The 27,465-nt window shown below is 43.7% G+C and overlaps 1 protein-coding gene across 1 annotated transcript in view; it reads right to left on the bottom strand.

Annotated features, from left to right (window-relative positions):
- Nucleotides 1-27,465, bottom strand: part of AGBL4 (AGBL carboxypeptidase 4) — a 1,858,614-nt gene that overhangs the window by 1,599,285 nt on the left and 231,864 nt on the right. Inside the window, exon 3 of the mRNA XM_066594768.1 lies at nucleotides 25,293-25,417. Coding sequence (XP_066450865.1) covers nucleotides 25,293-25,417 — 125 coding nt within the window. The remainder of the gene's footprint in view (nucleotides 1-25,292; nucleotides 25,418-27,465) is intronic.

The raw sequence follows: 27,465 nt of genomic DNA, 5'->3' as shown, positions 1-27,465 counted from the left end.
CCCTGTACGACTACGTCTCCCGCAACATTGTACGCGCCCTCACCAACGCGATTACTGCCAAGGTCCACTTAACAACGGACACGTGGACAAGCACAGGCGGGCAGGGCCACTATATCTCCCTGACGGCACATTGGGTGAATTTAGTGGAGGCTGGGACAGAGTCAGAGCCTGGGACCGCTCACGTCCTACCCACCCCCAGAATTGCGGGCCCCAGCTCGGTGGTGGAATATCTGCGGCGGTGTATGCTTCCTCCACTAAACCACCCTCCTCCTCCTCCTACGCAACCTCTGTCTCGCAATCAAGATGTGTCAGCAGCAGCACGTCGCCAGCAGTCGGTGTCACGTGGCACGGCAGCACAGCGGTGGGCAAGCGTCAGCAGGCCGTGCTGAAACTACTCAGCTTAGGAGAGAAGAGGCACACGGCCCACGAACTGCTGCAGGGTCTGACAGAGCAGACCGACCGCTGCCTGACCGAGATCAGGCAGCATGTAGAGCACAGGCAGGGGAACACTCTCTAAGGCCTTTGACAGCTTTATGGCTCCCCAGCAAGACTGTGTCACCGCTCCCCAGTCAAGGCTGAGTCGGCGGGAGCACTGTAAAGGGATGGTGAGGGAGTACGTAGCCGATCGCACAACCGTCCTCCGTGACGCCTCTGCCCCCTACAACTACTGGGTGTCGAAGCTGGACACGTGGCCTGAACTCGCGCTGTATGCCCTGGAGGTGCTTGCTTGTCCTGCGGCTAGCCTCTTGTCAGAGAGGGTGTTTAGTGCGGCTGGGGGAATCATCACAGATAAGCGTAGCCGCTTGTCAACCGACAGTGCCGACAGGCTAACACTCATCAAGATGAACAAAGGCTGGATTTCCCCAGACTTCTCTTCTCCACCAGCGGACAGCAGCGATACCTAAACAATACGTAGGCTGCACCCGCGGATGGAAGCATTGTTCTCTATCACCATCAAAAACGTGGACCTTTTAGCTTCATCAATCTGTGTATTATTCATCCTCCTCCTCCTGCTCCTCCTCCTGAAACCTCATGTAATCACGCCGAACGGGCAATTTTTCTTAGGCCCACAAGGCTCAGTCATATAATTTTTGTAAACAATTTTTATACGTTTCAATGCTCATTAAAGTGTTGAAACTTGCACCTGAACCAATTTTTATTTTAACTGGGCTGCCTCCAGGCCTAGTTACAAATTAAGCCACATTAACCAAAGCGATTAATGGGTTTCACCTGCCCTCTTGGTTGGGCATGGGCAATTTTTCTGAGGTACATTAGTACTGTTGGTACACCAATTTTTTGGGGCCCTCGCCTACAGTGTAATCCAATAAATTTTTTGCCCACCTGCATTAAAGCTGACGTTACATCAGCTGTGCTGGGCACTGCAATGGGATATATTTATGTACCGCCGGTGGCTTCCTGGCACCCACCCATGCTGTCGGTCCACACGGAGTTGTAACTCCATGTGTCCACTTCTAAAGAACCCCAGTCTGACTGGGGCATGCAGTGTGGGCCGAAGCCCACCTGCATTAAACATGACATTACCTCAGCTGTGATGGGCAACGCAATGGGATATATTTATGTACCGCCGGTGGCTTCCTGGCACCCACCCATGCTGTGGGTCCACCGGGACTTCACAATAGGGAGTTGTACCTGCCTGTGTCTATGAATTAAAAACCCCGGTCAGGTTGGGGCATGCAGTGTGGGCCGAAGCCCACCTGCATTTAATCTGACGTTAGCTCTGCTGTCCAGGGCACTGCAATGGGATACATTTATGTACAGCCGGTGGGTTCCAGGGAGCCACCCATGCTGTGGGTGCACACGGAATTCCCATTGCGGAGTTGTACCTGCCTGTGACTATTTATAAAAAAAACGCGGTCTGACTGGGGCATGCAGACACCTTGACAGAATGAATAGTGTGTGGCACATAGGTTCCCCATTGCTATGCCCACGTGTGCAGCTCCTGATGGAGGTGGCACAGGTTTATATTTCTCATTGCTTCTGTACAGCATTGTGGGCTATCACCCCGCCCCTTTTAAAGAGGGTCGCTGCCTGGCCGTGCCAACCCTCTGCAGTGTGTGCCTGCGGTTCCTCCTCATGGCAGACGCACTTATAAATAGACATGAGGGTGGTGTGGCATGAGGGCAGCTGAAGGCTGCGCAGGTACACTTTGGTGTGCGCTGTGGACACTGGGTCGTGCGGGGGGGGGGGGGTTGGGCAGCATGTAACCCAGGAGAAGTGGCAGCGGAGTGTCATGCAGGCAGTGATTGTGCTTTGTTGGAGGTAGTGTGGTGCTTAGCTAAGGTATGCATTGCTAATGAGGGCTTTTTAGAAGTAAAAATTGTTGGGAGGGGGAGGCACTCTTGCCGCTATTGTGGCTTAATAGTGGGACCTGGGAACTTGAGATGCAGCCCAACATGTAGCCCCTCGCCTGCCCTATCCATTGCTGTGTCGTTCCCATCACTTTCTTGAATTGCCCAGATTTTCACAAATGGAAACCTTAGCGAGCATCGGCAATATACAAAAATGCTCGGGTCGCCTATTGACTTCAATGGGGTTCGTTACTCTAAACGAACCCTCGAGCATCGCGAAAATTTCGTCCCGAGTAACGAGCACCTGAGCATTTTGGTGCTCGCTCATCTCTATTACCGATGTATAATTTATACGGCAACTAAGAAAAGGAGCAGGAAATTGGTAGGAACTCTACAAGCTACATTCATAGGGTATAAGAATACAATGGCATTAAGATAAGTAAAAAAAAATCACCTAAAATTATGCGTCCAGTATTTTGTAAAGAAATGGCTAACCCTTTCATTACCAAGGGTCATTGTTGCACCCTGCAACCAGGTCACATTGTTATGTTGAAGCAGGTCTTATGCACCTTGCCTGCACGACTGTAATATTTTTGTAGGTAAACGGGAAGGATATGCACTCAAGACTGGATGTAGAGAACTCATAATGGTTTTATTAGACAAGACATGCATAGTATACAAATACATAGACATAACAGGGAAATCTAAACCAACATAAGGGGAAAGGAGAAGTTTGATCCTACACCACAGAAGTTGGAGAACCCTGCCTCAAAGCAGGGCGATCGTCCAGATAAGGACGGCCCTACACTGGAACCTAGGAACACCTTTCTCACCTTAGATAGGAATGGACAGGAACACCACATACAATGTAGTTCAGACATTAGCATCCGCACACCTACAGATTGAGGGGAAATCAGGCATCCTGTCACCTAAGGATAGAAGGGGTTCAGATGTCCCCTCATCTAAGGACGGAAGGAGTTCTAACATACAATATAATACACACCACGTGTCTGCACACCTACAGATATACACTGAACAAGTCATTGTTCACAAAAAGTATCTGTACATCAACTAAGAGACAGAGAACAAGACACTGTTCACACCAGGTGTCTGCACATCAACTAAGAGGCACTGAACAGGACATTGTTCACACTAGGTGTCTGCATACAAGCTAAGTGACACTAAGCAAGACATTGTTCATAACAGATGTCTGCACACCAGCTAAGAGATACTGAACAAAACATTGTTCACACCAGGTGCCTACACACCTACAGACACAGGGGAATCTCACCCAGAACCCCATGCATGCATACATACATATACAGAAGCAGGACATAGTTTAAACTATGCCTACATACATAAGGAGAAGAGCATCAGGCATCACTCCTCTGACAGTATAAAGGACATCCGATGTCTACAACCACACAAGGGTAAGAAAGCAGGGGCCATGAAAACCAAGCGAGCAGGGAAATCAGATATCCAGTTCATCTTCAGGGAGAGTGCGGGAAAACGGCTCAAACCACATACAAAGTTGTAGAAAACATGCATGACTAAACACCAGTCTTCTGAAAAGGAATGATGAGAAATGGTTAATGACCAGCACACACTAGCAAGAAGGGTTGGTACTTATGTGTACAGACCCAAAGTGATAAACTGGCTAGAGAAATCCACACAATCAGCCAACCAAATCAACCACACCTTCAGCAATCCCAGGAGCACAACATGGCACACATTCTGCAGTTCTAATATTCAGACTTAAAGGGGTTGTCCCGTGAAAGAAAGTGGGGGTATACACTTCTGTATGGCCATATTAATGCACTTTGTAATGTACATCGTGCATTAAATATGAGCCATACAGAAGTTATTCACTTACCTGTTCCGTTGCTAGCGTCCTCGTCTCCATGGTGCCGTCTAATTTCAGCGTCTAATCGCCCGATTAGACGCGCTTGCGCAGTCCGGTCTTCTCCCTGGTGAATGGGGCCGCTCGTGCCGGAGAGCTGGTCCTCGTAGCTCCGCCCCGTCACGTGTGCCGATTCCAGCCAATCAGGAGGCTGGAATCGGCAATGGACCGCACAGAGCCCACGGTGCACCATGGGAGAAGACCCATGGTACTAAACGTTTGTTTTTTTTAACACATGCATTGGGTTTGTCTCGCGCCTAACGGGGGGCCTATTGAAAAAAAAAAAACAGTTTCGGCGCGGGACAACCCCTTTAAAAACGTTTTGATTTTTCCGGTGACATACCTGCATGAGGGCTTGTTTTTTGCAGGATGAGTTAGAAAACTTGGGCAAAAAGTTTGTTTCGGTCCAAATTAGTGAAAAAGAAACAACGCCATTTTAATGAGTTCAGGCAAGACGAACCGCCCAAGGTCCAGGTTAATACTTAAACTAACTTTAAGTAAAATTTGACCCTAAACAGGGTTTGTTTTGGTTCGCTCAATACTAATTAATAGCCTGATCTTGATAAACGATGAAAGCTGTCAACCGCAGACCAAAACCAAAACACTAGTCTTTATTCACTATACAAAGTGAAATTTTCCTTGTTTCTTGGAAAAATTCACTTTGGAAACGCAATTTTTTTTATCCTAAACTCACTGCAAAGCATTCTTCACCGTGTAGTAAAAATAAATGCGATAAATGGATTTGCTTTACTTTAAAGTATACCATCAAAAATGCATTTATATTTATATTCCTCCTTATAGCTTTGGCTATGACCACAACTGTTTATCGACTACGATATAAAAAGAGAATAGCAGAGCGCTAAAAATATCAATAGTTCTATTACAAATTGAGCAAGGAGATACATAAGCAGAATGCAGCAACGATGACATAAAACGCAAGGCTCGGGTTTATAGTTCCTACAGTTTGAACCTCCAGTCCTGCCGCTTGTCTTTACAGGGTGACGATCTGTAGAGATCTACTAGTATTAATGATTCTTTTGTATCTCTTTTCCATTTTATCCCTAATGAAACATAGTAGTACTTTCATTGGAACAAACACATGGGGGGGAATTACTGAGCCCAGCATTTTATACGATGGTCCAAGTAATGATCGCTTCCTGGGTGAAGCGCACCAAGTTTATTGAGAGGCGCAGGACTGAAATCAACGGTATGAGGGCTTAGAAAGATGGGCGTAATTTAGTCCTGCTATGCAGTTGCGAAAATCATGGTCACATAACGGGACAAAACGAAACCATTGATTTCAATGGTTTCGTCTCCACTAACGGGATTCTCAAGCGTTAATACTACGCACAAGAAAAGATGCGACTTGCCCTATCTTTCTCACATGTAGTTAATACTTTGTGCGGAAAAGGTAGGGCAGAACCTATTTTCGCACTATTTTTTTTTTTTTTTTCAAACCCGCATGGAATTTGAAAGCTAAAAAAAAAGGTTTTTAGCTTGTTCATACGCAACTATGCTCCATCGCATAATGAGCGTTGAGTATTTATTAACCCTTTCCAATCCAATTTGTATCCTGGTTTTCCTATGGGGCTTACTCTTTTTCTGCCATTATACAACAGCGCTATCTGCTGGCTAAAGCCAGTACTGCATGAGGTGACATGTTGGATAGGCTCCGTCAGCAGAGAGGCTGGCAATATAGAGTAAGAGAACCCTGATGGACGTCTTCCAACATCGGAGCTGTACAGCCTCAAATCATAATGTCTTCAAACATCAGACAGTGGATTGGAAAGGGTTAAAACACAATTTTTTTGGTTTGATGGTAATTTTTACCTACAGCTAACAGGGGTGATGGCTTGGAGGGAAAAACAATATATCTACTTTCTTTTCACCCATATAAAAGTCAGCTAGTGTGATACGTTGGTTTCCACTGCATCGGTTCAGTAGGGAGTATTCCCGATGCATAAAAATGTCCGTCCGGCAAAGATAGCGCATACGGTGCGCATCCTGAACGGACATTTTTACGCTGGATGGGAAAGATAGTGAAGGGACTATTTTTTGCAGCCGGAATACAGGTACATTTCGGCCTGTGTGTAAGGTCCCTTAAAAGCACAAATGCAACAAGAAGAATCATTGAGGGCGTAAAGCAATATAAACACCCACCTATCTCTGTAATAAGTGAGCAACACGTATCCTATTATTTCCAATACCATAAAAGAACACATTGAAAAAAACTATACCAAAGATATCCAGCGTGTTCTGCACACAGAACGTCATGAACAGAGGAGACATACTGAAACGCAGCAGATCAAACTGACAATATAACTGTAGGTATACAAGGTAGTTATAATCAGTGGAAGAAATTGTCCAATAACAGAGCAATAATACATGGAATAGCGTTATAATCCTCTGTGTGTTACTGTAATAATCCATGCCAGGGGATACCCCACGCGTATCGCTACGGCTCGCGGCTTTGTCAGGACAGTCAAATGCTCAGTATATATATATAGGCATTTAATCGATGGACAACTATGCACAGCTGGGTTAGGGCGAAGTCAGATGAGCGTTTTATTTGCGTGCACCTAGGTGTGAAAGAAAAGCATGTCTAATAGAACCATTGGTTTCCTATGTGGTGTTCACATGTCCGTTATTTACAGGCGCAAAATCTTTGCACCTGCAAAAGATAGGACATGCGTGCACTGGCAAGGTCCATGCTGCGTGTATTGAATCCCTGCGGGGAGTCCCCTCATTACTGAACACTGTGACAGCACTGTCAGTGTTCAGTGATGATGGGACTTCCTGCAGGGATGAAAGAATCCCCTGCCACAGCTGTCACATTGCATTCAATGAATGGCTGAGCGCTGCCTCTGATTGGCTGAGTGCTGTGACCAATCACAGGCAGCGCTTTGCTGTCATTCAATGAATGGCTGAGCGCTGCCTGTGATTGACTGAGCGCTCAGCCAATCAGACCAGCACTTTCAAGAGGTGGGGAGTTTTAAATCCCCGGGCAGAACAAAGTGCTTTAGTTCAGTGCCGGCATGCAAGAGAGAAGACTCGCCGGAGCCCGGACAGCGCTTCTAGGTGAGTAATTTTTTTTTTGTTTTTTTCTACATCTAGAGATGATTTTCAGAGAAGGGCTTATATTTCAAGCCCTTCCCCAAAAGTCACTGCAGGGGTTGCCTGCATCCCATTGCTTTCAATGGGGCAGGCAGCAGCAGCGCTGGCCCCATTGAAAGCAATGGACACAGAGCTATGGTTACACACATTTTGATAATGCGCTGAGTGCGTATTTTGCGCACGTAGGTAAGCAAAAAACAATGCTCGCCTGACTGAACCCTTAAGGGGTAAAGCTTACCAAACCTATTCTCTTCCCGGTCGGTATTGTAGAAAAGCAACTACTCATACAGTGAGAAACAGAAATGAGATGTGTGCCAAGAAATCATCTGGTGGATATTAAGCTTGTGTTTCAGCCATAGAAAGACTCGAACAATGTATAGACGCTGACATTAGGCTGCATTCACACAGGGCGGATTTGCCGCGGTTCTGCCGTAGCAGATCCGCCCGCGGCAAAACCGCCCGCGGCCGCTAATCCCGGGATTAGCCAGCCATGTGGACGAGGTTTCTCAGAAACCTCATCCAGACAGGACGGCTAATCCGCTGCGGTAAATCCGGTTGAAACCGCGGCTGCGGTTTCAAAAGAAGCAGCATGTCTGTTTACTTTCGGTTTTTTGTTTATTTATGTTACGGCCGCGCTCTCCTCTATGGGAGAGCCAGCCGCAACAGAAAAGCATGCGGCCAGATCGCTTCAAAGCCCGCGGCTTAAACCGCGACGGTTCTCCCAGCGGAAATCTCGCGGTTTTTGCTGCGGCCAAACCACGAGATTTCCGACAAAAATACGCCCCGTGTGAACCCAGCCAAATGTTGCAATACTACACACGCACTATACATATTAATGCAAGGCTAATGCAAATCAAATAAATATAACACCAAAATATTAAAGGGGTTGTCCCGCGCCGAAACGGGTTTTTTTTTTTTTTAAACCCCCCCCCCCCCCGTTCGGCGCGAGACATCCCCGATGCAGGGGTTAAAAAAACAAACCGGTTAGTACTTACCCGAATCCCGGCGGTCCGGCGTCTTCATACTCACCTGTTGAAGATGGCCGCCGGGATCCTCTCCCTCGGTGGACCGCAGGGCTTCTGTGCGGTCCATTGCCGATTCCAGCCTCCTGATTGGCTGGAATCGGCACGTGACGGGGCGGAGCTACATGGAGCCGGCATTCTGCACGAGCGGCCCCATTGAAGATAGCAGAAGACCCGGACTGCACAAGCGCGGCTAATTTGGCCATTAGAGGCCGAAAATTAGTCGGCACCATGGAGACGAGGACGCCAGCAACGGAGCAGGTAAGTATAAAACTTTTGATAACTTCTGTATGGCTCATAATTAATGCACAATGTACATTACAAAGTGCATTAATATGGCCATACAGAAGTGTATAGACCCACTTGCTGCCACGGGACAACCCCTTTAAGTACATTTTCACACGCTATATACAGAGGTAAATGGATAGAAGCATATACATTTTTCCCCATTAGGTCACCTTCACATGGGCCATATATGCTATGAAATTTCCACTAGCTGAATCGCTGCGAAAAGTCTGCAGCATTTACAGTACAAGCCATGTGGAGACGTGACAATGGTGTGAGGAATTTCTACAAATCCGCAGTATTTTTATAAAACCCTGCAAATTCTGATTCTGCAGCATTTCTAGTAATGCTGCAGAATCGCGCCACGGAATTCAATCTTTGAAATACAAGGGTTGAATTCCACAGCTGTTCCGCAAGTGCAAATGTGGCCAAATCAGCACCATTTAGGTGCGGATTTGACCACCCTAGAATTATTGGGGAATTGCTGTGGGTATTCCATTGTGGAATTCCAGGAACGAATCTGACTTGTGAGAAAATGGCTTTGTGGGAAATTTTTCCCCATTTATCAAGTATGAACATACAAAATTCATATAGAGTACAAAATCCAGTGTAATCCCAAAACACTCAACTATCATCCATCATGAGAAAACACCCCAAAGAAAATTACATGCAAAATAAAATAATTACAACTAAATCATAGTCCACTTAATGGCCATGAATGATGCCTTTTAGTCCACTTAATGGTCATGAAGGATGCCCTTTAGTCCACTTGATGGCCATGAATGATGCCCTTTAGTCCACTTAATGGCCATGAATGACGCCCTTTAATCCACTTAGTGGTCATGAATTATGCCCTTTAGTCCACATAATGGTCATAAATGATGCCCTTTAGTGCACTTGATGGCCATGAATGATGCCCTTTACTCCACTTAATGGCCATGAATGATGCCCTTTAGTCCACTTAATGGCCATGAATGACGCCCTTTAATCCACTTAGTGGTCATGAATTATGCCCTTTAGTCCACATAATGGTCATGAATGATGCCCTTTAGTGCACTTGATGGCCATGAATGATGCCCTTTACTCCACTTAATGGCCATGAATGATGCCCTTTAGTCCACGTAATGGTCATAAATGATGCCCTTTAGTCCACGTAATGGTCATAAATGATGCCCTTTAGTGCACTTGATGGCCATGAATGATGCCCTTTACTCCACTTAATGGCCATGAATCTATATAAAAAAGAATATATTTCAAACCTCTTGATAAATCACAAACTCCACAAAATATCATAAATAAAGAGTATACTACAAACTGATATACTGTAGTTTATGTATGAAATGATATACCAAAATATATCAAAAGTATTTGATCCAATGTGTTAGCCATATGAAAATGACCCCACAGAGTGATGAAATTAAATGTGTTATAAGAAATATTCCAGTGTACATAGCAGTAGCCGAAAAAAATGTGTAGCGAGACAAGAGACAAAAAAAACTAATTTAGCTAATAAAGCAGCACACGGCCAATCAGTTACATCAAATATTTTGATGACAATTTCTTAATGGAGTCCTGTTTATACTGAAAGACCATATTCCTTAAAAATGGGTTAAAGAGTGAATACCTACAGTCCCTGGGAACTTCTCACAACTGCATCGCGCCTGATTGTGGATGCCTGTTTGCTCTTTAATGGGAACGTTATACCATCTTCTCCCACATTCAAATGTTAGATCGCATTCCATCAGAACGGAAGTCTGGAAGTAGACGACCCCAACTCTGATTCTGACATGCCAAATTCTCACAAGTTCATTTTTGTGCATTAGGAGACAGCAAGGTAGTGTATTCCTATAATCCTTGTTCTCCTGTTCTGGTTATCTGGTTACTAAGTAGTCTAATATTCTCAGTTAGGCGTTTGCAAAATCTGTAAGTTCTTAGTAATGTATCCATTATTGATGTGTATCCTCTTTATTGTCTTATGACCAGAAAACAGGAATGTCCCATCAATCAGTTTCCTCAAAGATTTGTCTTCTCCCACAACCAAATACAGTGATACCTTGGGTTAAAAGTGCCTCAGCTTACAAGCTTTTTGACTTGGAAGTAGGCTCTCTCCTGAATTTTGGCTCTGATTTTAGAAAACAAGGGCCTGCCAGCAACCCATGCAGTGATTTTCTGGGAAGGGCTTTAAATATAAGCCCTTCCCTGAAAATCATCCCTAGCAGTAGCAAAAAATATATACTCGCCTGTCCACCGCTGCCGGGGCTCAGGCATGTCTAGCCGTCGCTTGTTCTCCCTGCATTTGTAATTCCCACCTACTGAAAAGCTTCAGAGCAGTGCAGGGAGAACAAGCGGCGGGTAGACGCACCTGAGCCCCGGCAGACAGGTGAGTATATATATTTTTTATTTTTTAAAGCCCTTCCCTGAAAATCACTGCAGGTTGTCAGCGTCCTATTGCTTTCAATGGGGCAACGCCATCCCCATTGAAATCTGTGGTAGAGCTTCACGATCCGGAACGGATTAATGGCTTTTCCATTCATTTCAATGGGAAAAATTGATTAGACTTACGAGTGTTTTGGGTTAAGAGCTCCGTCACGGAACAAATTAAACTCTTAACCCAAGGCACCACTGTATTGAACCACGTTCCATCAGAACAGAAGCCTGGAAGATTATAATAGTATCTCTGATTCCGACTGTACATTGATACACATATCAAATTACCATAAACTCCTTCCAGTAAAATAGGAATTAGACTCTTTGCCTATTATTAAAACTGAAGTCCATAGAAGTAAATAATGACATTTGTTCTATTCTCTAGAGCCAAATTCTCCCAAGTCCAGTGTTATACAGGAAGAATCAGTGAGGTAGTGTATCTTGAATATAATCCACGTTATCTGGGCCATATTTATGTTACTAGCTGGCAGTGTTATTTACTTGGATAGCCCCATATGAGCCCTTAGACCGTCGCACACGGTAAGATTTGCATTGTGGAATACGGAGCAGGCGCCCGCCTCCAGATTCTGCAGCAAATACCTTCTATAGCATGCTATGGAAAAGCAGTTTATCCTGCCCAAGAGCGGAAATCAATTGCAATTTTCCGCTCGCAACCGAAAAATTGCGGCATGCTCTATTTCTAGGCGGATTCCGTGCGGCCAGCTTCCATTGAAGTCAATGGGAGCCGTCCGACCCACAGCTCTTCTGCAATAATCAATGTGGAAAGGCTGTGAGAGCCATGTCATCGCCTAGTGACGGCGCAGCATAATCTGTACTGCGCATGGTGCGACAGCCGGCACATCCAAAGTACAGAATAAAGAAGAATCCGGACAGGTACGCAGGGTCACCAGCTGGGCACAGGGTCGAATTCCACTGCGGGATCCAGCATGCATAATCCGACCTGGTCGTGTGGAGGCGGCCTTAGGTATTTGCATGTTGTGTGTATTCTTAAAATATCTCCATTATTGACTTTGATCCGCTATTATGTTTTATGACCAGGAAACAGGAATGTCATGTCAACCACAGTTTCCTCATTAGAGCGGGAGCCTGGAAGTTGACTGAATAGCAGCTCTGAGTCTAATTGCCTGTACATAGATACAGGTATGTAATAAGCATCCGCCCTGCAGTACACCTGGTGAGGACAGCACTCCCTATTATTGGAGTTTCCATTGTTGCTGATAGAAAGGCAATGCCCACTGGATATATTTTCACCTTATTTTTGTTAAGCATCTTAAATGGCCGATAATCCAGCTTCCGGATCCAGCACCGTCACCTCTGATGGTCCGCACGGTCCGGTCAAAACCTGACAATACCTTGAGTTTCTTCTAAAGAGTTGAATCGCTTTAAAATGTTTCATTATATGTAGAATCTGCAAGACTTTGCTTCTCTGTTCAAGCGAGTCTTTGCTTTAAAGAAGCCAAAAAAATAAATAAAAAGTAAACCCCTTGGAGATCACAGGTGAATTGGTTTTTCCAGAGGCGAAGAAGTTAAATCAAGTCTCTCTGACGACTAAGACAGTTACTGTGTGTTCCACTAAACTCTAAATGAGGTCTAAGCATAGATTAAATTCAAGCAGGTCTCGCCTTGACGGAAATTGCAAGAGATGAAAAAAAAAGATTATAAGAGGAGATATAATAAAAACAGACCTCACAAGTCAGGCTAAATAGTGAAACCGTTCCTTTCATGTAGACTATAGCAGAAGCAAATATCCTGCGTTCTACAGATACATGGTATCTCCAACTACATCTCCTTACCCCCTTCACATACATTCTCATCTATTCCCAGACTGTATCATTTGATTGGAGAAAAAATAAAGAACTGCAGGGAAGAACATTGATAAGAGAGAAGCAACTGGAATCGTAGAAGCATTTTTTATGACTATATACCCCGATTCGCCAAAACATTAACCCCTTAGTCTATTTGCGCCTTAATGACCAACTAACATTTCAGGTTTTTTTCATTGTCACATTCCAGGAGCCATAACTTTTTAATTTTTCCGTCGGCATAGCCGTATGAGGGGCTTTTTGCAGGACAAGTTGTATTTTTAATTACATCATTTTTGGATACATATAGTGTATTGTATAACTTTTTTTTTGGCAAATTGGGGGGGGGGGGATTTTGTCTTTTGGATTTCATTTTTATGACGTTCAGTGTGCCACATAAATAATGTGATAACCTTATTCTCTGGGTCAGCACGATTCTGGCGATACCAAGTTTATACAGTTTTTGTATGCTTTGTACAAAAAGCATACCTCAGGGGGCCCATAAGGCCTCTCCTCTCCATGTAGGGAGCCCAGTACTATGAATAAAGCATTATAGTTGGGGCCCTGTCACAGGTTTTGCACTGGGGCCCAGAAGCTTCAAGTTGTGCCTATGGCCATAGCACTTTTATTTTTCCATCAACGGAGCTGTATGGGGCTTGTTTTTTGTGGGATGAACTTAAGTCTTCATTTATCCAATTTATGGTAACATAACATTTTAATTAGAGATGAGCGAGCACGCTAGGTAAGGTGAGTTACTCAAGTGAGCCTCGCTCATCTTGAGTAACTGCCTTCTCCTCCAAGCATGCTCAGGGGAGCAGCGGGGGGCAAGGAGAGTGAGAAATGTATTTTTTTTATAACTGCATTCAAAGTCCCCTAACATTTTCCTTTTTTTTGTCAAAGGTGCTGTGTAAGGGCTTGTGTTTTTGTGGATGTTTTTGTGGACAATATACACAAATCAGATCCGTAGACTGCAACTTACTGGATTCAAAGGATCTGCTGCTAACATCTACCATGTTTCCCTGAAAACAAGACACTGTCTTATTTTGATTTTTGCCCCAAAAAAGGCACAGTGTCTTATTTTTGGGGGGATAATACTCACCTGGTCCGCAGCGTTCCGGTGCTTCGCGATGGTCCCCGGCGGTGCTGCAGCTAACTGCAGTGTTCTCCGTGCTGACATATCAGTTTCTTTCTGGTAGGGGCTTTGAATACTCCGCCTCCAGCAAAGCGAGCACTGTGATTGAATCGAGCGCCAGCCAATTTAGTGATGTCATTCACTGAATGGCTGTGAATGATCAAGCGCCGTCTGTGATTGGCTGGTGCTCGGTCTAATCACAGCGCTCGCTTTGCTGAAGGCAGAGTATTCAAAGCCCCGTCAACAGAAAGAAACTGATATGTCAGAGCGCGGAGGACACTGCAGCTTTCCACAGCGCCACCGGAGACCATCGCGAGGCATCGGGACGCCGAGGACCAGGTGAGTATTGATGTTTTTTTTTCATGTAGGTAAGCTAAGGCTTATTTTCAGGGGAGAGCTTATATTTCAAGCCTCCCCCAAAAACCGGGGTAGGGCTTATTATCGGGGTAGGTACCAGATACCACAGAACATTTTTAGAGGTCTTGTGGAGTGAATGCCCCGACGTATCACAGCTGTCTTGGCAGCCCAAGGGAGATATACGCAATATTACAATTACTGCTGTGGTTGATCTATATCTACATTTAAAGTAGCCAAACTCTGGCAAAACTTGAGTCAGGCCCGACTGTGGATTTTATGATTTTGCTAAGCTGTTGTACAAATATTTGTAAGTAAAATAAGTCTATGTTCACATGGCAAAATTTGTGCTGGGTTTTTCTACAGGACTGTTGATGTTATGTATTGTTGCTCCAAGCCTCATTGCACTATGTCTGATTTTCTTGCTATTGCACAGTGGTTGTAATGTTAGACAAAGCCTGATTGTGGAAGATCTTAGAATCAAGGCTGATATATATTCCCGGGACGTGAAGGTGGCTGAGCCTCTAAACTGGTGCTACATCTGAATATTCCCGGTTAAGTGCAGTCATGAAATAACAAAAAGTAGAACATTCTTGTGCTGCCTTACATGGCAACATCAAACCCTTTGTGGGACTTTAGCAGAAAGTTCATTTAAAGGGGCTATCCGGGATAAAACAATTGCTGCTAATGTGATCAAACATAAAAATAACTCTGCACAGTTACTGTGGTCCTCCTGAGGCCTTGGTATTATTTTACATACATGTGATTGCTGCAGCCAATCAGTAGCCGCAGTTGTACATGACTATACTACTGACATCACCGCTCAGTGATGAACGCCATCGACGCAAGTAGTATGCCACATAACTGCTGTGACCACTGATTGACTACAGGAGTCACTGGTAGAGATGAGCGAACGTGCTCGGCCACGCCCCTTTTTCGCCCGAATACCGCGGTTTTCGAGTACTTCACTACTCGGGTGAAAAGTACTCGGGTGCGCCGGGGGGCGGGGAGAGGCGTGGCGGCGTGGGGGGTAGCAGCGCCTCTCCCCGCCCCCCGGCGCACCTCTCCCCCCCACTCCCCGCTGCAACCCCCCACGCCGCCACGGCGACCCCCGAATTTTTTCGCCCGAGTACGGAAGTACTCGAAAATCGCGGTATTCGGGCGAAAAAGGGGCGTGGCCGAGCACGTTCGCTCATCTCTAGTCACTGGCACTACAAAATGTCACTGCTACTGCTGAGGAACCCAAACCAGTAGAACCCTGTTTCAGGTCAAACTTTGCTAAACGTTGACATGAACCAGAACCAAACTTTTAGCAAAATTCTACCAGAAACAGGGTTCTACTGATTCACTGAACACTGCTGTATAACACAGCCTGAGGGCTAAGTCACACGGGCGCATCGGCATCCGTACATCGGCGCTGATGCTCCCGTGTGACTGACAGTTAGAAGACGACCGTACCTGAAGACGGCCGTCTCTCTCCAGCGCTGCTGAAAGAACACATGACCGGCAATGGAGCCGGTCACATGTTCTTTCCTCCGGCGCTGCAGAGAGACGGCCGTCTTCAGGTGCGTACGTCTCCTTCCTGCAGTAACACGGGCGCCCGTGTGACTGAGGCCTAAGAGTCATAAAAGCCCTCTAAAACACTCTCAGGGAGTTCTACAGGGCTTTTATGACTCTTAGACTGTGTTATACACCAGTTTTAGGGGTTTTGGTGAACTTTTGGTTCGTCTTGAAGTAATTTGTACCGAACAGAACTTTTTGCAAAAGTTCGGTGAACTGGCCGAAGTTTTCAAAAGTTTGCTTATAATTTGTCACTGCCCATGGAAACAGAGCCCAGCAGGGGGACGGTGGGAGCCCGTTTACTAGATAGCTGGGACAAAGAACAGAAAAGTACTGATCCTTTTTATGTTTTAGCGAATTTGCAGTTATTTTTTTAAACCGGATGGTGAACTGCTAATAGGTAGCATTCGATGAAATAAATCTTCTTAACACTTAAATATAATAGCTGCATTACATTACTACTTACATGAACAATTGTGATGGACAGAACATCATTATCACCCTTGGTGATCACCCTGATGGCACAACAATATATGATACTTTGCATGCTTAAGAGGCCATGCTAAATTTTTATATGAAATGTAATGAGCCTTAACATTTCTTCATTTCCACAGGGTGCAAGTCATTTAACACAATGACTCATCTAGCCCTATCTATCCTGAGTGAACCCTGTCAAATACCTGACCTATAATGACGTCTCAGGCTGCAGTATGCAATGTATGAAATACCAGAAAATGAGTTGTAGAAATCTTTTCCAGCATGAAGACATCACAACTGCCCAGAGATCCCACATTAAGTCCTTGGATGGTTTAGTGCATCTACTTTTCCCAGAAGCTCCTTGTGACATTTGGATACTTTGAAGATATTCCAGATCTAAAGTGCCTCTTTGGTCACAGAATAGTGATTATTTAGTCATTAATTGTCTGTCATGCTGTATCTATTCAGCAACATGGTGACGGTAGGGGCAAATGACTGCGTATGCCAGCTACAAGAACCGCATTAAACTAATCACTTCTAGTAACTCTTATGTCATACATGCTTTAGAAGCTGTAATAATAATTATCAGAAAACCTGGGCTTCTGTAATTTAATATGACATTTAATAAGACAAGACCACTCAAGACTTAATCCTATCCTTTAATACAGTGGTGGTGGAAAACTGGAAGCCTGGGGGCTGCATATGGCCCTTGGGTAATCATAGCCTCCACTATTAGGAAGAGTTAATTATTGATGACGTGTGAGGTTTTCTATTTTATCAATACAATCTTCTATAAATGTTTTGTAGGTGGGACTCCCACTAGAGATGAGCGAGCAAATGCGGGGGTGGCGGGGGAGAGCGGGAGGGAACAGGGGGGAGAGTGAGAGAGATCTCTCTCCCCCCCGCTCGCCTCTCTTCCCCCGCATTTGCTCATATGATCATTCAGTGTAAATGCAGCCAATGACCGAGGAGCGCTCAGTCTGTGAACAACTTGAATCGGTGAATGGAAGTCATTCTGCCTCCTTTTACAGAACGACTATTGCTCCTATGTAAAAGCATAGGAATAATAGTCGCTGGGACAACTATCATCTCATGTAAAAGTACTATAGGCCAAACCATGCGCTTTTCCATAAGGAAAAGTGACCAATCAACAAAAAGATGTTGGTTTTTTTTTGCCATTTCTCAGTGCAGAGTCAGTTTTCTGTCTACTGGATGAGAGCTTATTTGCATACCCAGTTTCCCAGGGAGCACTACATGGGATATAAGACACTTTATGTTAACTTGGCGTTCTCCAAGAGGAGAAACAATATCTTCTCTGACCGACATGAAAGACCTCTCACCCAGTCAACCAGTGCCCTGCTTTGCATTGATGACAGGAAAACCTCTAGTCATGTGGCAAAGTCTGTTCAAGGGAACCTGTCATCACCTTTGAGCCTCATATAATATGTTACTAGTAATCATTAGGAAATTATATTACCAGTGTTTCTGGTGGCACAATGCGCCAAATAGCTGTGCTACATGCATGTCACACACACACAGCTCTGCTACATACATTGTTCATCCCATACAACAGGGATCAGAAGCAGCACAGCACTGGAGATGAAGGACATGTGATGACATCGCAGTCATACTCCCCCCCCAATCACATGACAGGGATTCTCATCTTGAGTGAATGACTTACGTGCTCTGCCCCTGATCACATGATGGTGACATCATGAAAAGGTCCTTCATTGCTAGTCAGGAAGTTGCATGCTCCGCCCCTTATCACATGATGGTGACGTCATCAAATGTCCTGCATCTTTGCGCAGATTACGGGCAGACTACAAAGCCCCCGTGGCCTCAGTTGTTATGGAATACTAATGAACACCTAGACAGACAGCAGCCATTTGCGTATAGGACCTGTGATGATGTCACTGTGATGTGATCAAGGGTGGTGAATGTAAGTCACTCACAAACCCACTCATTACTCACACGGATGGACAGATTGTCGTTAGTATTTTGATAAGACTCAAAGGTGATGAAATGGGGAATTCAGGGAGCCATGTTTCATACTTACTGGGTGCCCCATCTCTGCATTTTGTCCTTGCGGCTTTGGCAAACACACACAGCATGACTCATTTCAGCCAGCTTTGTCCGTGTGCTATCCCCAGAGAATAAAGAGAGGAGTCTGCGTACAGAGAGTCATGTTGTGTGTGCAAACTAACTTAGCGGGAACATAACGCAGGAACGGAGCACCCTGTTTGTTTAAACCCAATAGTATAAGAGATAGCACCAGCTGCACTCACCGATTACCCAGGCAGGGCAGGACCCAAAAATATGCACGCCTACAGTAGGGGATTCGGATCAAAATCCCAAGAGTAGCAAATGGGGTTGTTTAAACCCCATTTACTGACACTGTACTGCAGTGACCTACAGTCCTGATTCTACTTCTCTCTGGCTCCATATAGGGCTCTCAAGACCAAAGCATTGCCTTAACTTCAACTCCATGCATCTAGAGCCTCTTCAATAGATACCTAAGTTTCTTCACATCAACTGCTTTAAAGATAAAAGTCCCACCAGGCAGCACAAAAACAGAGATGAGCACAAATCTACCCCTCTGGGTGTCCAGCCCTATTGGTGCTCCACAAAATCCAATCTAGCAATGTATAGAAAAGAATCATTCCACTACAGGGCAGGTCCTCCTTTCACAAGGATTAGCAGCCACTGCCCATGACTCGACAGTAGGTCATCAACATGAAAACATGAAGAAAGGAAAAAACAGGAAGATATTAGAAGACACATTTAAAAAAGGTTTTCTTGATCTTCTTGTGGTTGATAGTTATCTCTTCCCCTTTCCCTCTGAGTAGGTATGTATCACCACATCTCTATTTTATGGTATTGCTACATCAACTAATTGGTTGGTCCTCTAAATCTTGTATAAAATCTTGTTATCTGTATAGCGCCAACTTACTCCGCAACACTTTCAGGTAATTTATTTATTACCCCAAACGGGCTGGGTACTCATTTTACAGACCTCAGAAGGATGAAAGGCTGAGTCAACCTTGAGCCGACTACCTGAACCAACAGGGCTTGAACTCGCAACTTTCAGATCGTGAGCAAGAGCTCAGGACTGTCTTGTTTTTTTTGTTTCTTTTTTTCATGCTTTCTTAGTGTGTGCTGTCTGTTTTTGTGGTTTATTACTAATAGCAGAGTTTATTATTAGGGAGTCTGTTTTGAGCCCTGGATTTGCCCAATGCCAAGCCTAACACAGGGTGTGCTATTACTCATATTCTATAAGATTGTACTGCACTTCTGTATCCGATATTCCGTAACAAATATGCTATGTGTGAACAGACTCTAAGGCTACATGTGGGGCTTCAATAATGTGGTAGGTTGACCGCCACCGCTGTAGAATAAGCCTTGCTTTATCTGCAACCATATTATCAAAGCTTTCTTATACCCTTTAAATGAGGAATAACTTCTGAAAACTGATCCTACTGAGAACTATGACTAAGAAGCAAGTCTTCACTGTAACCTAAAATCGACTCATAAAGTTATGGTTTTTGGAAGCTCCGAGCATTCTTTTGTCCTATGATATCAGCTAGTGAGAGCATTCACAATCAAAGGTCCTCGCTCATAATAACTCTTTCACAGTTTTCTGTTAATAATGCTTCCTAGTGAATACGATTAGTGCATTGTAACATGATCAGATAGAAAAGCATGGAGTCATGTTAAGCTCTTTGTCCCCCCACAAAGGTATGGTTTAAAGGTTGCCAAGCAACAGGACAATAGCCGGAGATGAACGTACATTTCAGAGATGGAATGTAAAAGGAAAATTAGAGTAAAAAACATTGATGGCTTTATAACATTTAATATATGGTGGGAGCGATAGCTATGTTCTATACTGCGTGCCACAGAATAAGCAGCGTATAGAGAAGAAAAGTGGAGACAAAGCTTATAGGGATTTTATTATGACAGCTGTGAACAGAAAATGTATTTTTATCACTGCATAGCAGATTACTGCGCATCTAGAGAATGGGTGCAATTTACACCTGCTGGTATAGACAGTGAAAGACAGAGGAGTAGATTTACTATTGAAAATGTGACTGTTTTCCGGTGCAAATTGCACCAAAAATTGCTGAACGTGCTTTGCACCACATTTAATATGTGTTTTAGACACTTTTTATAACTTCTCCGATAAAGCGGAACTGGAAACGGGTGCGTGACTTAATGCAACATTATGCACCAAAATTTCTGCCAAAGTTTATATACCAGCGGAGAACTTAAACAGGGTTTCTATCGGAGGGAGCAGTGAAAGAAGCTGCATCATGTTTATATATCTATATGAAATGTGGTCTGTACATTGGAAGAGGGTAGATTTCTGCTGCTGTTAATAAATATAGCAGCAAAGCAGACAGACCAACTGCTTTGGCATGGTAACATTTTAGTTCTCTGTTTGTGGCCTCAGAAGTTGTTCATAGTCACCAGTCCGGTCATTACAAATAATTTGTAAACTTTTCGCAGCTAGCAGTGGGGTTTGGGGAATTCAATTACGCTGCGCCAAAAAGGGACAGTGCACAAAGATACAAGCTATTCTCGGTGGCCTTCTGTTAGCACTTATCGTGCCTCCCAGAGATTGAGGCTTACTTAGTTGGTGATATGTTAATATAAAACAAAAAGAAAGCTAGAAAGGAAAACAGCAAATACACACAGTGCGTGTCAGCAGCCTCAGACATCGTTCAAAGTCTCCAGTCCGGCCACTGCAAATTATTTGCAGCCCTTACGCAGCTAGCAATAATGTTTGGGGAATTCAATTACACTGTGTCAGGCAGGAACAGCTAACAAAGATACAAGCTATACTCTGTGGCCTTCTGTTCTCACATAATTTGTGTAGGATCAGTAGCACGCCTACTTCAGTTATCAACTCCACAATTAATGATCATGTTTCAGGCTTCAGAGCCAGAAGTGGAAAATGGAGAACAGAAGTTGAGCCACCGCCATCACCACCACATTCACTGACATTGATATCTACCTTATATTCCACCGCCTGAAAGCATGAACTGTACAGCTGCTTGCAATGGAAATGTTGCTATTCAGGCTAGTGGACACTGACACCTTCCGCAACATGATGTTCTGTGCTAACCCACAGTACCAGATGCCCAGCTGCTATTTCTTTCCCAAAAAGCCATCCCTGGCCTGCACCACATACACATGGTCCAGCAAGCATGGCCAAGGGCATTACACATCCTAAAACATCCATATAACAGCACACTGGGTCAATGTTCATCAGTTGGGGTATGTAGCTGAAAGTGGTGGTTCATGTTTTATTGTACCCCTAAGAGTTGTGAGACATTCGTACTTGTCTGCCCCTTCACACCCACCTCCTCCTCCTTGGGGTATGAAGCTGAAAGTGGTGGTCCATGTTTTATGGTACCCCTAAGAGTTGTGAGAAATTCATACTTGTCTGCCCCTTCACACCCACCTCCTCCTTTTCTTCTTCCACCTGTTCATATCACCTTTCAACACCCTCCATATCTGCACAGATATCCATATGTGACAAAATCTTACTTCTATACATCCGTGCATGTGGTAAACGCCAAATTGCCATCCTAAAACCAATATGTCTAGGGGAGCACAGCCACATGCTCGAAGAGTTGATGTTGGCTCTGCAGGCCCAGGCTAACACATGGCTGACCCCTGTACAATCTGAAAACAGGAAAGCTCTTCGCCTCGGCAATCTCACACACGTACATTGCTTGGTTCCTGTGTTGAACCTGGTAGTGTACCTCTTCCTAAACAATTACTCAAGTCTACATACAGCACTTGAAAAGGCCAGGAAACTGTGCTCACACATTCCACATTCACACCCAGCCACCTCACGTCTGGCGGAGGTGAGACGATAGCTCGGGCTGCCACCCAACCATTATATCTCTGACATGCCTGACACAGTGGAATTCCACAATGCATATATTGCAGAGGCTAAGCCAGCAACAGAGAGTCATCACGGAGTACCAGATGGTATATGTCGTTAACAGGTACTGTAGAGAGGTCGGTCACTTGATGCCTGTAGAGTGGCTGCAGATCAAAGCATGCTTTGAGGAAGCAACCAGAATGGTCAGTTATGATGACACACTGATCAGTATGACCATCCCTGTTGTCTACCTACTGGAACAGACACCATAGCGCCTCAGGTACATTGACGAGTTGTTGTTATAGGAGGAGGAGGAAGAGATACCAACTTCCCAATTGTCTGGATAGTCTACCCCTACTCAACACTGTGGGGAGCGTGGCTTTGGGTAAGAAAGAGAGGTGCCTTATCCAACACATTTCTCTACCCCAGGAAAAGGTATAAAGGAGGAAGAGGTGGGGGAAATCTGCAAACAAGTATGGACAAAGTGTAATGAACCCCCTTGACTTGTAATGGGTTGGATCAGGTTTTCATCAGCATTGCACTATTTTCTATTAAAACAATAGAGCTGCAGATAGCACTCTCCTTACTGTAAAGAAGCTAGAAAACTTGACAGACTGGCAAAAACATCAGTGTGAACACAGCCTAAAAATTCTAAAATTAAAGAACCAAGCTCTTTTTAAAAAAAAAAAAAAAAACTTTTCTGATCATTTTTACCCACTTCTTCAGAGGTTCTGACTTAAATGAACATTGTACACATATGCAGTAAATCTATTGTTTCAGCCTTTTTAAACAGTTCATTGATCAGTGCATTAATATGATTACATTTTGTCTCCTTTCCTTCCATAACAGTTTTTCAAAGATGTAAAATTGAGCACTGAAGGTCTGACAGTGTAGACGCTTGCTACGACCTTGTCAGTGTTGTGTGATATATGTCAACCTGAAGACTTGAAAAGACAGAGGGCAAACTCAAAGCAACGAGACTGAAAAATCTGTTTACCAAAAGACTATAAAAAGTACATAATAAACAATATTGAATGTGATCTTCTGTTTGCTAAAAACAGTCAAATCATAACATAGTTTGTGAGCTTTCTTCCTAAGATGTTACTCTACTATTAGTTTCTCAGTAACTTTTCAAAAAGTTTACATTATAATGCTACAATAACCTTGAGTTGCAGTACATCACGTCTTATGGTCCATTCTCCTGTAGGTTTGCATTCACAATTCATTCAGATTTTTTTTTTATTACTAGCCTCACATCTGCATTAGTTCAATATATTGTATTCTGGGAGATACAGTATATATACTAGGCCCTGAACAACAAGATAGCTTGGAAGAATCCATATGGGTGTGCAGCAAAACCATTAACCCCTTTAGTGGCACGCCTGGAAAATCTCCAGGGCTTGCTGCACTGACCATGCAGTTAAACCCCGGAAGATTTCCGTGGACAGCTCTAGTGCTGTAATGTGCAGAGCACTGAGCTGTCATCTGAAATCTTCCACGGTTTTCACTGCACACTCAGCACAGCAAGCCCGGAGATTTCACTGCCATAATACCAACTGTCAAAGTAGTACAGCACTTTCAAATACTTGCAAGATTAAATTGCATTGTTGACTCATTTAAGAAACCTGTCATGTGAGGCATGACTTGGTAATAATAAACCTGCTACTGAAGGGGTTAAAGGTGTTGTCCATCCAAAAATATGAGCTGTGGGATTGCAGAGGGGATTGGGGGGAGAGAGAGAGCTCCCCCCTGTTCCCTACTGCTACTGCTACCCCCTGCTACCCCCTGCTCCACCACGCCGCCCCCGGCCTCCCGGCGCCCCCCGAATCTTTTCGCCCAAGCAGTCAGTTACTCGAAAAAAGCGGTGCTCGATTGCGAAATCGCCTTAAATGAGTACGTTCGCTCATCTCTAGTGGCCACCCATCCACAAGCCACAGCAAGGAGTGGTTTGATGTCACTCTGTTCAAACTTGATGGGAGTGATTGCGGGGTCTAACAATTATCACCTATCCAGTAAATAGTAAAAGGGTAACTAAACTTTTTACAACCTTTTGACATGCCGGTAACAATGACATGTCTACTTCTATAGTTTTCTATTAAAGAAAAGTAACAAGTAACTTTGCAACCATCAGAAAAATATTTTCATGATTACATTTTTCCATGATGGTAACAAGGTCACTGGCAATTTTTTTGTCTCATAGAGAAACATTACATTGCGGTTGTACTACTCCCTCACCAGGATTACCATAGTTTCTGTATCACTAAAATTAGTATATTATAATATCAACATGAGAAGTTTCCTTTCGGACTTAACTTCTCAATGAACAGAGTGAGTCTTGAAATACTTCTGAATTTCTTAAAAGGGACAAAGCAAAAAGTTTGGCACTGCGTTAGCCAGTAGAACAAAATGTAATTGTTTGATGAAGAAACCTAAATCATTTGGAAAGCCTGCTGTGAAATCCTTTATTTTTGTTAGCCAATAAAAGATATAATATCTACAATATTACTTTGATTTTCTTCCTGAGGACAATCACATTGAAAGGCACATACACACTGTATGGGTATGGAAGGTCACATAGAACTACCTTTTTCACTGCCTAATAACTTTACAAAAGATGAGTTTTTAGAGCAAGAGCTGCCACCAAGCAAGATGTCAACCAAGCAAGAAAAAATTGCAAGCCAAGTATTGTATTTGTTATATGCTATCAAATATTGATCCGAGCAATTCATTCCAGTTAAATAGCAAAAAGTGCAAGAGTATCCAAACGGCATAAAAATGTCAGCATAAGCAAAGCTTTCAGATAATTCAGCGAATATAGACATGACAACTTTCCATAAACACTTTGATTATGATAGAAGACAAGCGGCCTAAATCAATCTATTGTAAAAAAACGAATTTAAGGACATCTTGAGAGTACATAGAGGAGTAATTCTAGCTTCACGCATATTTTGGATATTGAATACAGAAAATCAAGAAATTATTCTGATCATTTTGCTTACCTGGTATTCTTTGGAATTCTCTACAGTAAAGTTGAACCAAACACGAAAACGAGGGTTGCATGTATCAGGCCTGATGAAGAGGTCATACTCGAAATCCGAGATATAATCCACCCTGCCCAGATTACCTGTTAGAAGGAAATAAATAGTGATACATGATGGTGCAACAATCGATGAGCGTAGAAAGCAAATAATCTCGAATAATTTGTAAAGTAATTTATTGTGTGGAAGTGATATCAGTAGTGATGAATGAACCTTTGCAAAGTTCCATTTAGCAGATTTGCCAAAATTTAAAAAAGTTCAGTTCGATCCCAATTAGTTTGAACCGAACTAAAAGTTCACCAAAACCCCTAAAACTGGTGTCTAACATTGTCTAACAGCCATAAAAGCCCTCTATGACACTCTGAGAGTGTCACAGAAGGCTTTTATGGCTCTTAGACAATGTTATACAGTGACGAACGAACCTTTGCAAAGCTCGATTTAGCAGATTTGCCAAGATTTCAAAAAGTTCAGTTCGATCCCAATTAGTTTGAAGCAAACTGAAAGTTCACCAAAACCCCTAAAACTGGTGCCTAACATTGTCTAAGAGCCATAAAAGCCCTCTATAACACTCTTAGAATGTCATAGAGGGCTTTTATGGCTCTTAGACAGTGTTATACACCAGTGTTCAGGACTAGTCTTCAATGAACTGAACCAGTAGAACCCAGTTCTAGGTAGAACTTCTAAAGCTTGATTTAGGTTCATGCTGAACCGAACTTTAAGCAAAGTTTGAACCGAAATAGGGCTCTACTGGTTTGGTTCACTCAACACTACTTATGGGTATACTAAAATATACAATAGGTACAAGATTTATTATTTTTCTGCTGGACTATTTAGGATAATAAAGGGACGAGTTCTTAAAATTCTGATTTGCTTTTTCTTTAGTTTAAAAAGCATCACTCATCTTGTGTGAGCAGCATGGTGTCTCAGTGGTGAGCACTCTTGCCTTTTAAGTGTGGGGTCTTGGGTTCACATCCAACCTGAGGTAATATCTGTATGGAATTTGTATGCTTTTCCAGGGCTTCTATAGATTTCCTCTCCCACTCCAAAAACATACTGTTAGGTTAATTGACTTCCTAAAAATTTGGCTCTAGTATGGGTGTCTGATATAGAAAAATTAGTGATTGGTATGAGTGCCGACAATATCTGTGCAGTGCAAGAGAATATGTGAGACTTATGTCTCACATATTCTCAGAAGTCTAAAAATCTTGGCTGTGATCATTTAAGTTTTAGCGGTCTCTTTGCTTATAGTTGGTCACTGTTCATATTTCTGCGGCAGAAGACACATCTTTCCCAGTGCACAGCCCTTTGCTTCTGCCCATAGGGCATGCATGCACTCCCAATAACTGAAGGGCCAATGCATGCTCTGTTAAATTGTCCCCAACTGATCCCCTCTCAGCCATGACTAAATTAGGATTCCTCCCCTAAGGAGAATGCCTAAGCAATTTGGATCCAGTTGTTGAAACCTGATGAGTAGACTGTGTGCACTCCTGGTTTTCCGACTCCCGCTTGTTGCTGACTATTCTGACTTCTCTATTCCAAAATTTCATTTATTGGAATTTTTCCTCTGCTAGCTGCCTGCCGTAACTTGGACTGTTTATTGTATTCCACAGGTCTGCCAGCTCTCACCTTTTGCCTGACTCCTGTACTGAGGTTTATGCTGCATGCCCTTAGCTGAGTCTCCTTCCTATGTCTCTGTTCATGCCATCAAGTACCACACCTTGGCCTCATGTAGTGTCAGCAGCCACACAACAAAGACTACTTCTATGCATAATGGTTTGGGGACCCTGTAGAAAAGACTATATCTCTACTGGTGGGGTGAAAAGGGTATCCTAGATGCTACCTCCAGATCTATCCCAATGCCGAATCAATGTGTGGCAAAGTGTATTCACCACCACTCTCCCTATAATCCCCCTACAGTGTCGCTGCATGAATAGTGGTCATCCTGAAAAGGACATCCACACGATCCTGAAGACTCACTACTGTTAATTCCTTATCAAGCTCTAATACAATATTGATAGACAAGTCCTCACGTTACTTAAACAACTCCAAATTTCATACCAAACACTTTTCCTGTTTCAGTCGATGTTCCAAAGCGTTCATCAGGGGATATTTAATAAGCCTCAATCAGTTTCAC

Source organism: Eleutherodactylus coqui, chromosome 3 (assembly GCF_035609145.1).
Source record: "Eleutherodactylus coqui strain aEleCoq1 chromosome 3, aEleCoq1.hap1, whole genome shotgun sequence".
Lineage (NCBI taxonomy): Eukaryota > Metazoa > Chordata > Amphibia > Anura > Eleutherodactylidae > Eleutherodactylus > Eleutherodactylus coqui.
The sequence above is the reverse complement of the archived record's forward strand: the minus strand, read 5'-3'. Positions and strand labels throughout refer to the sequence as shown.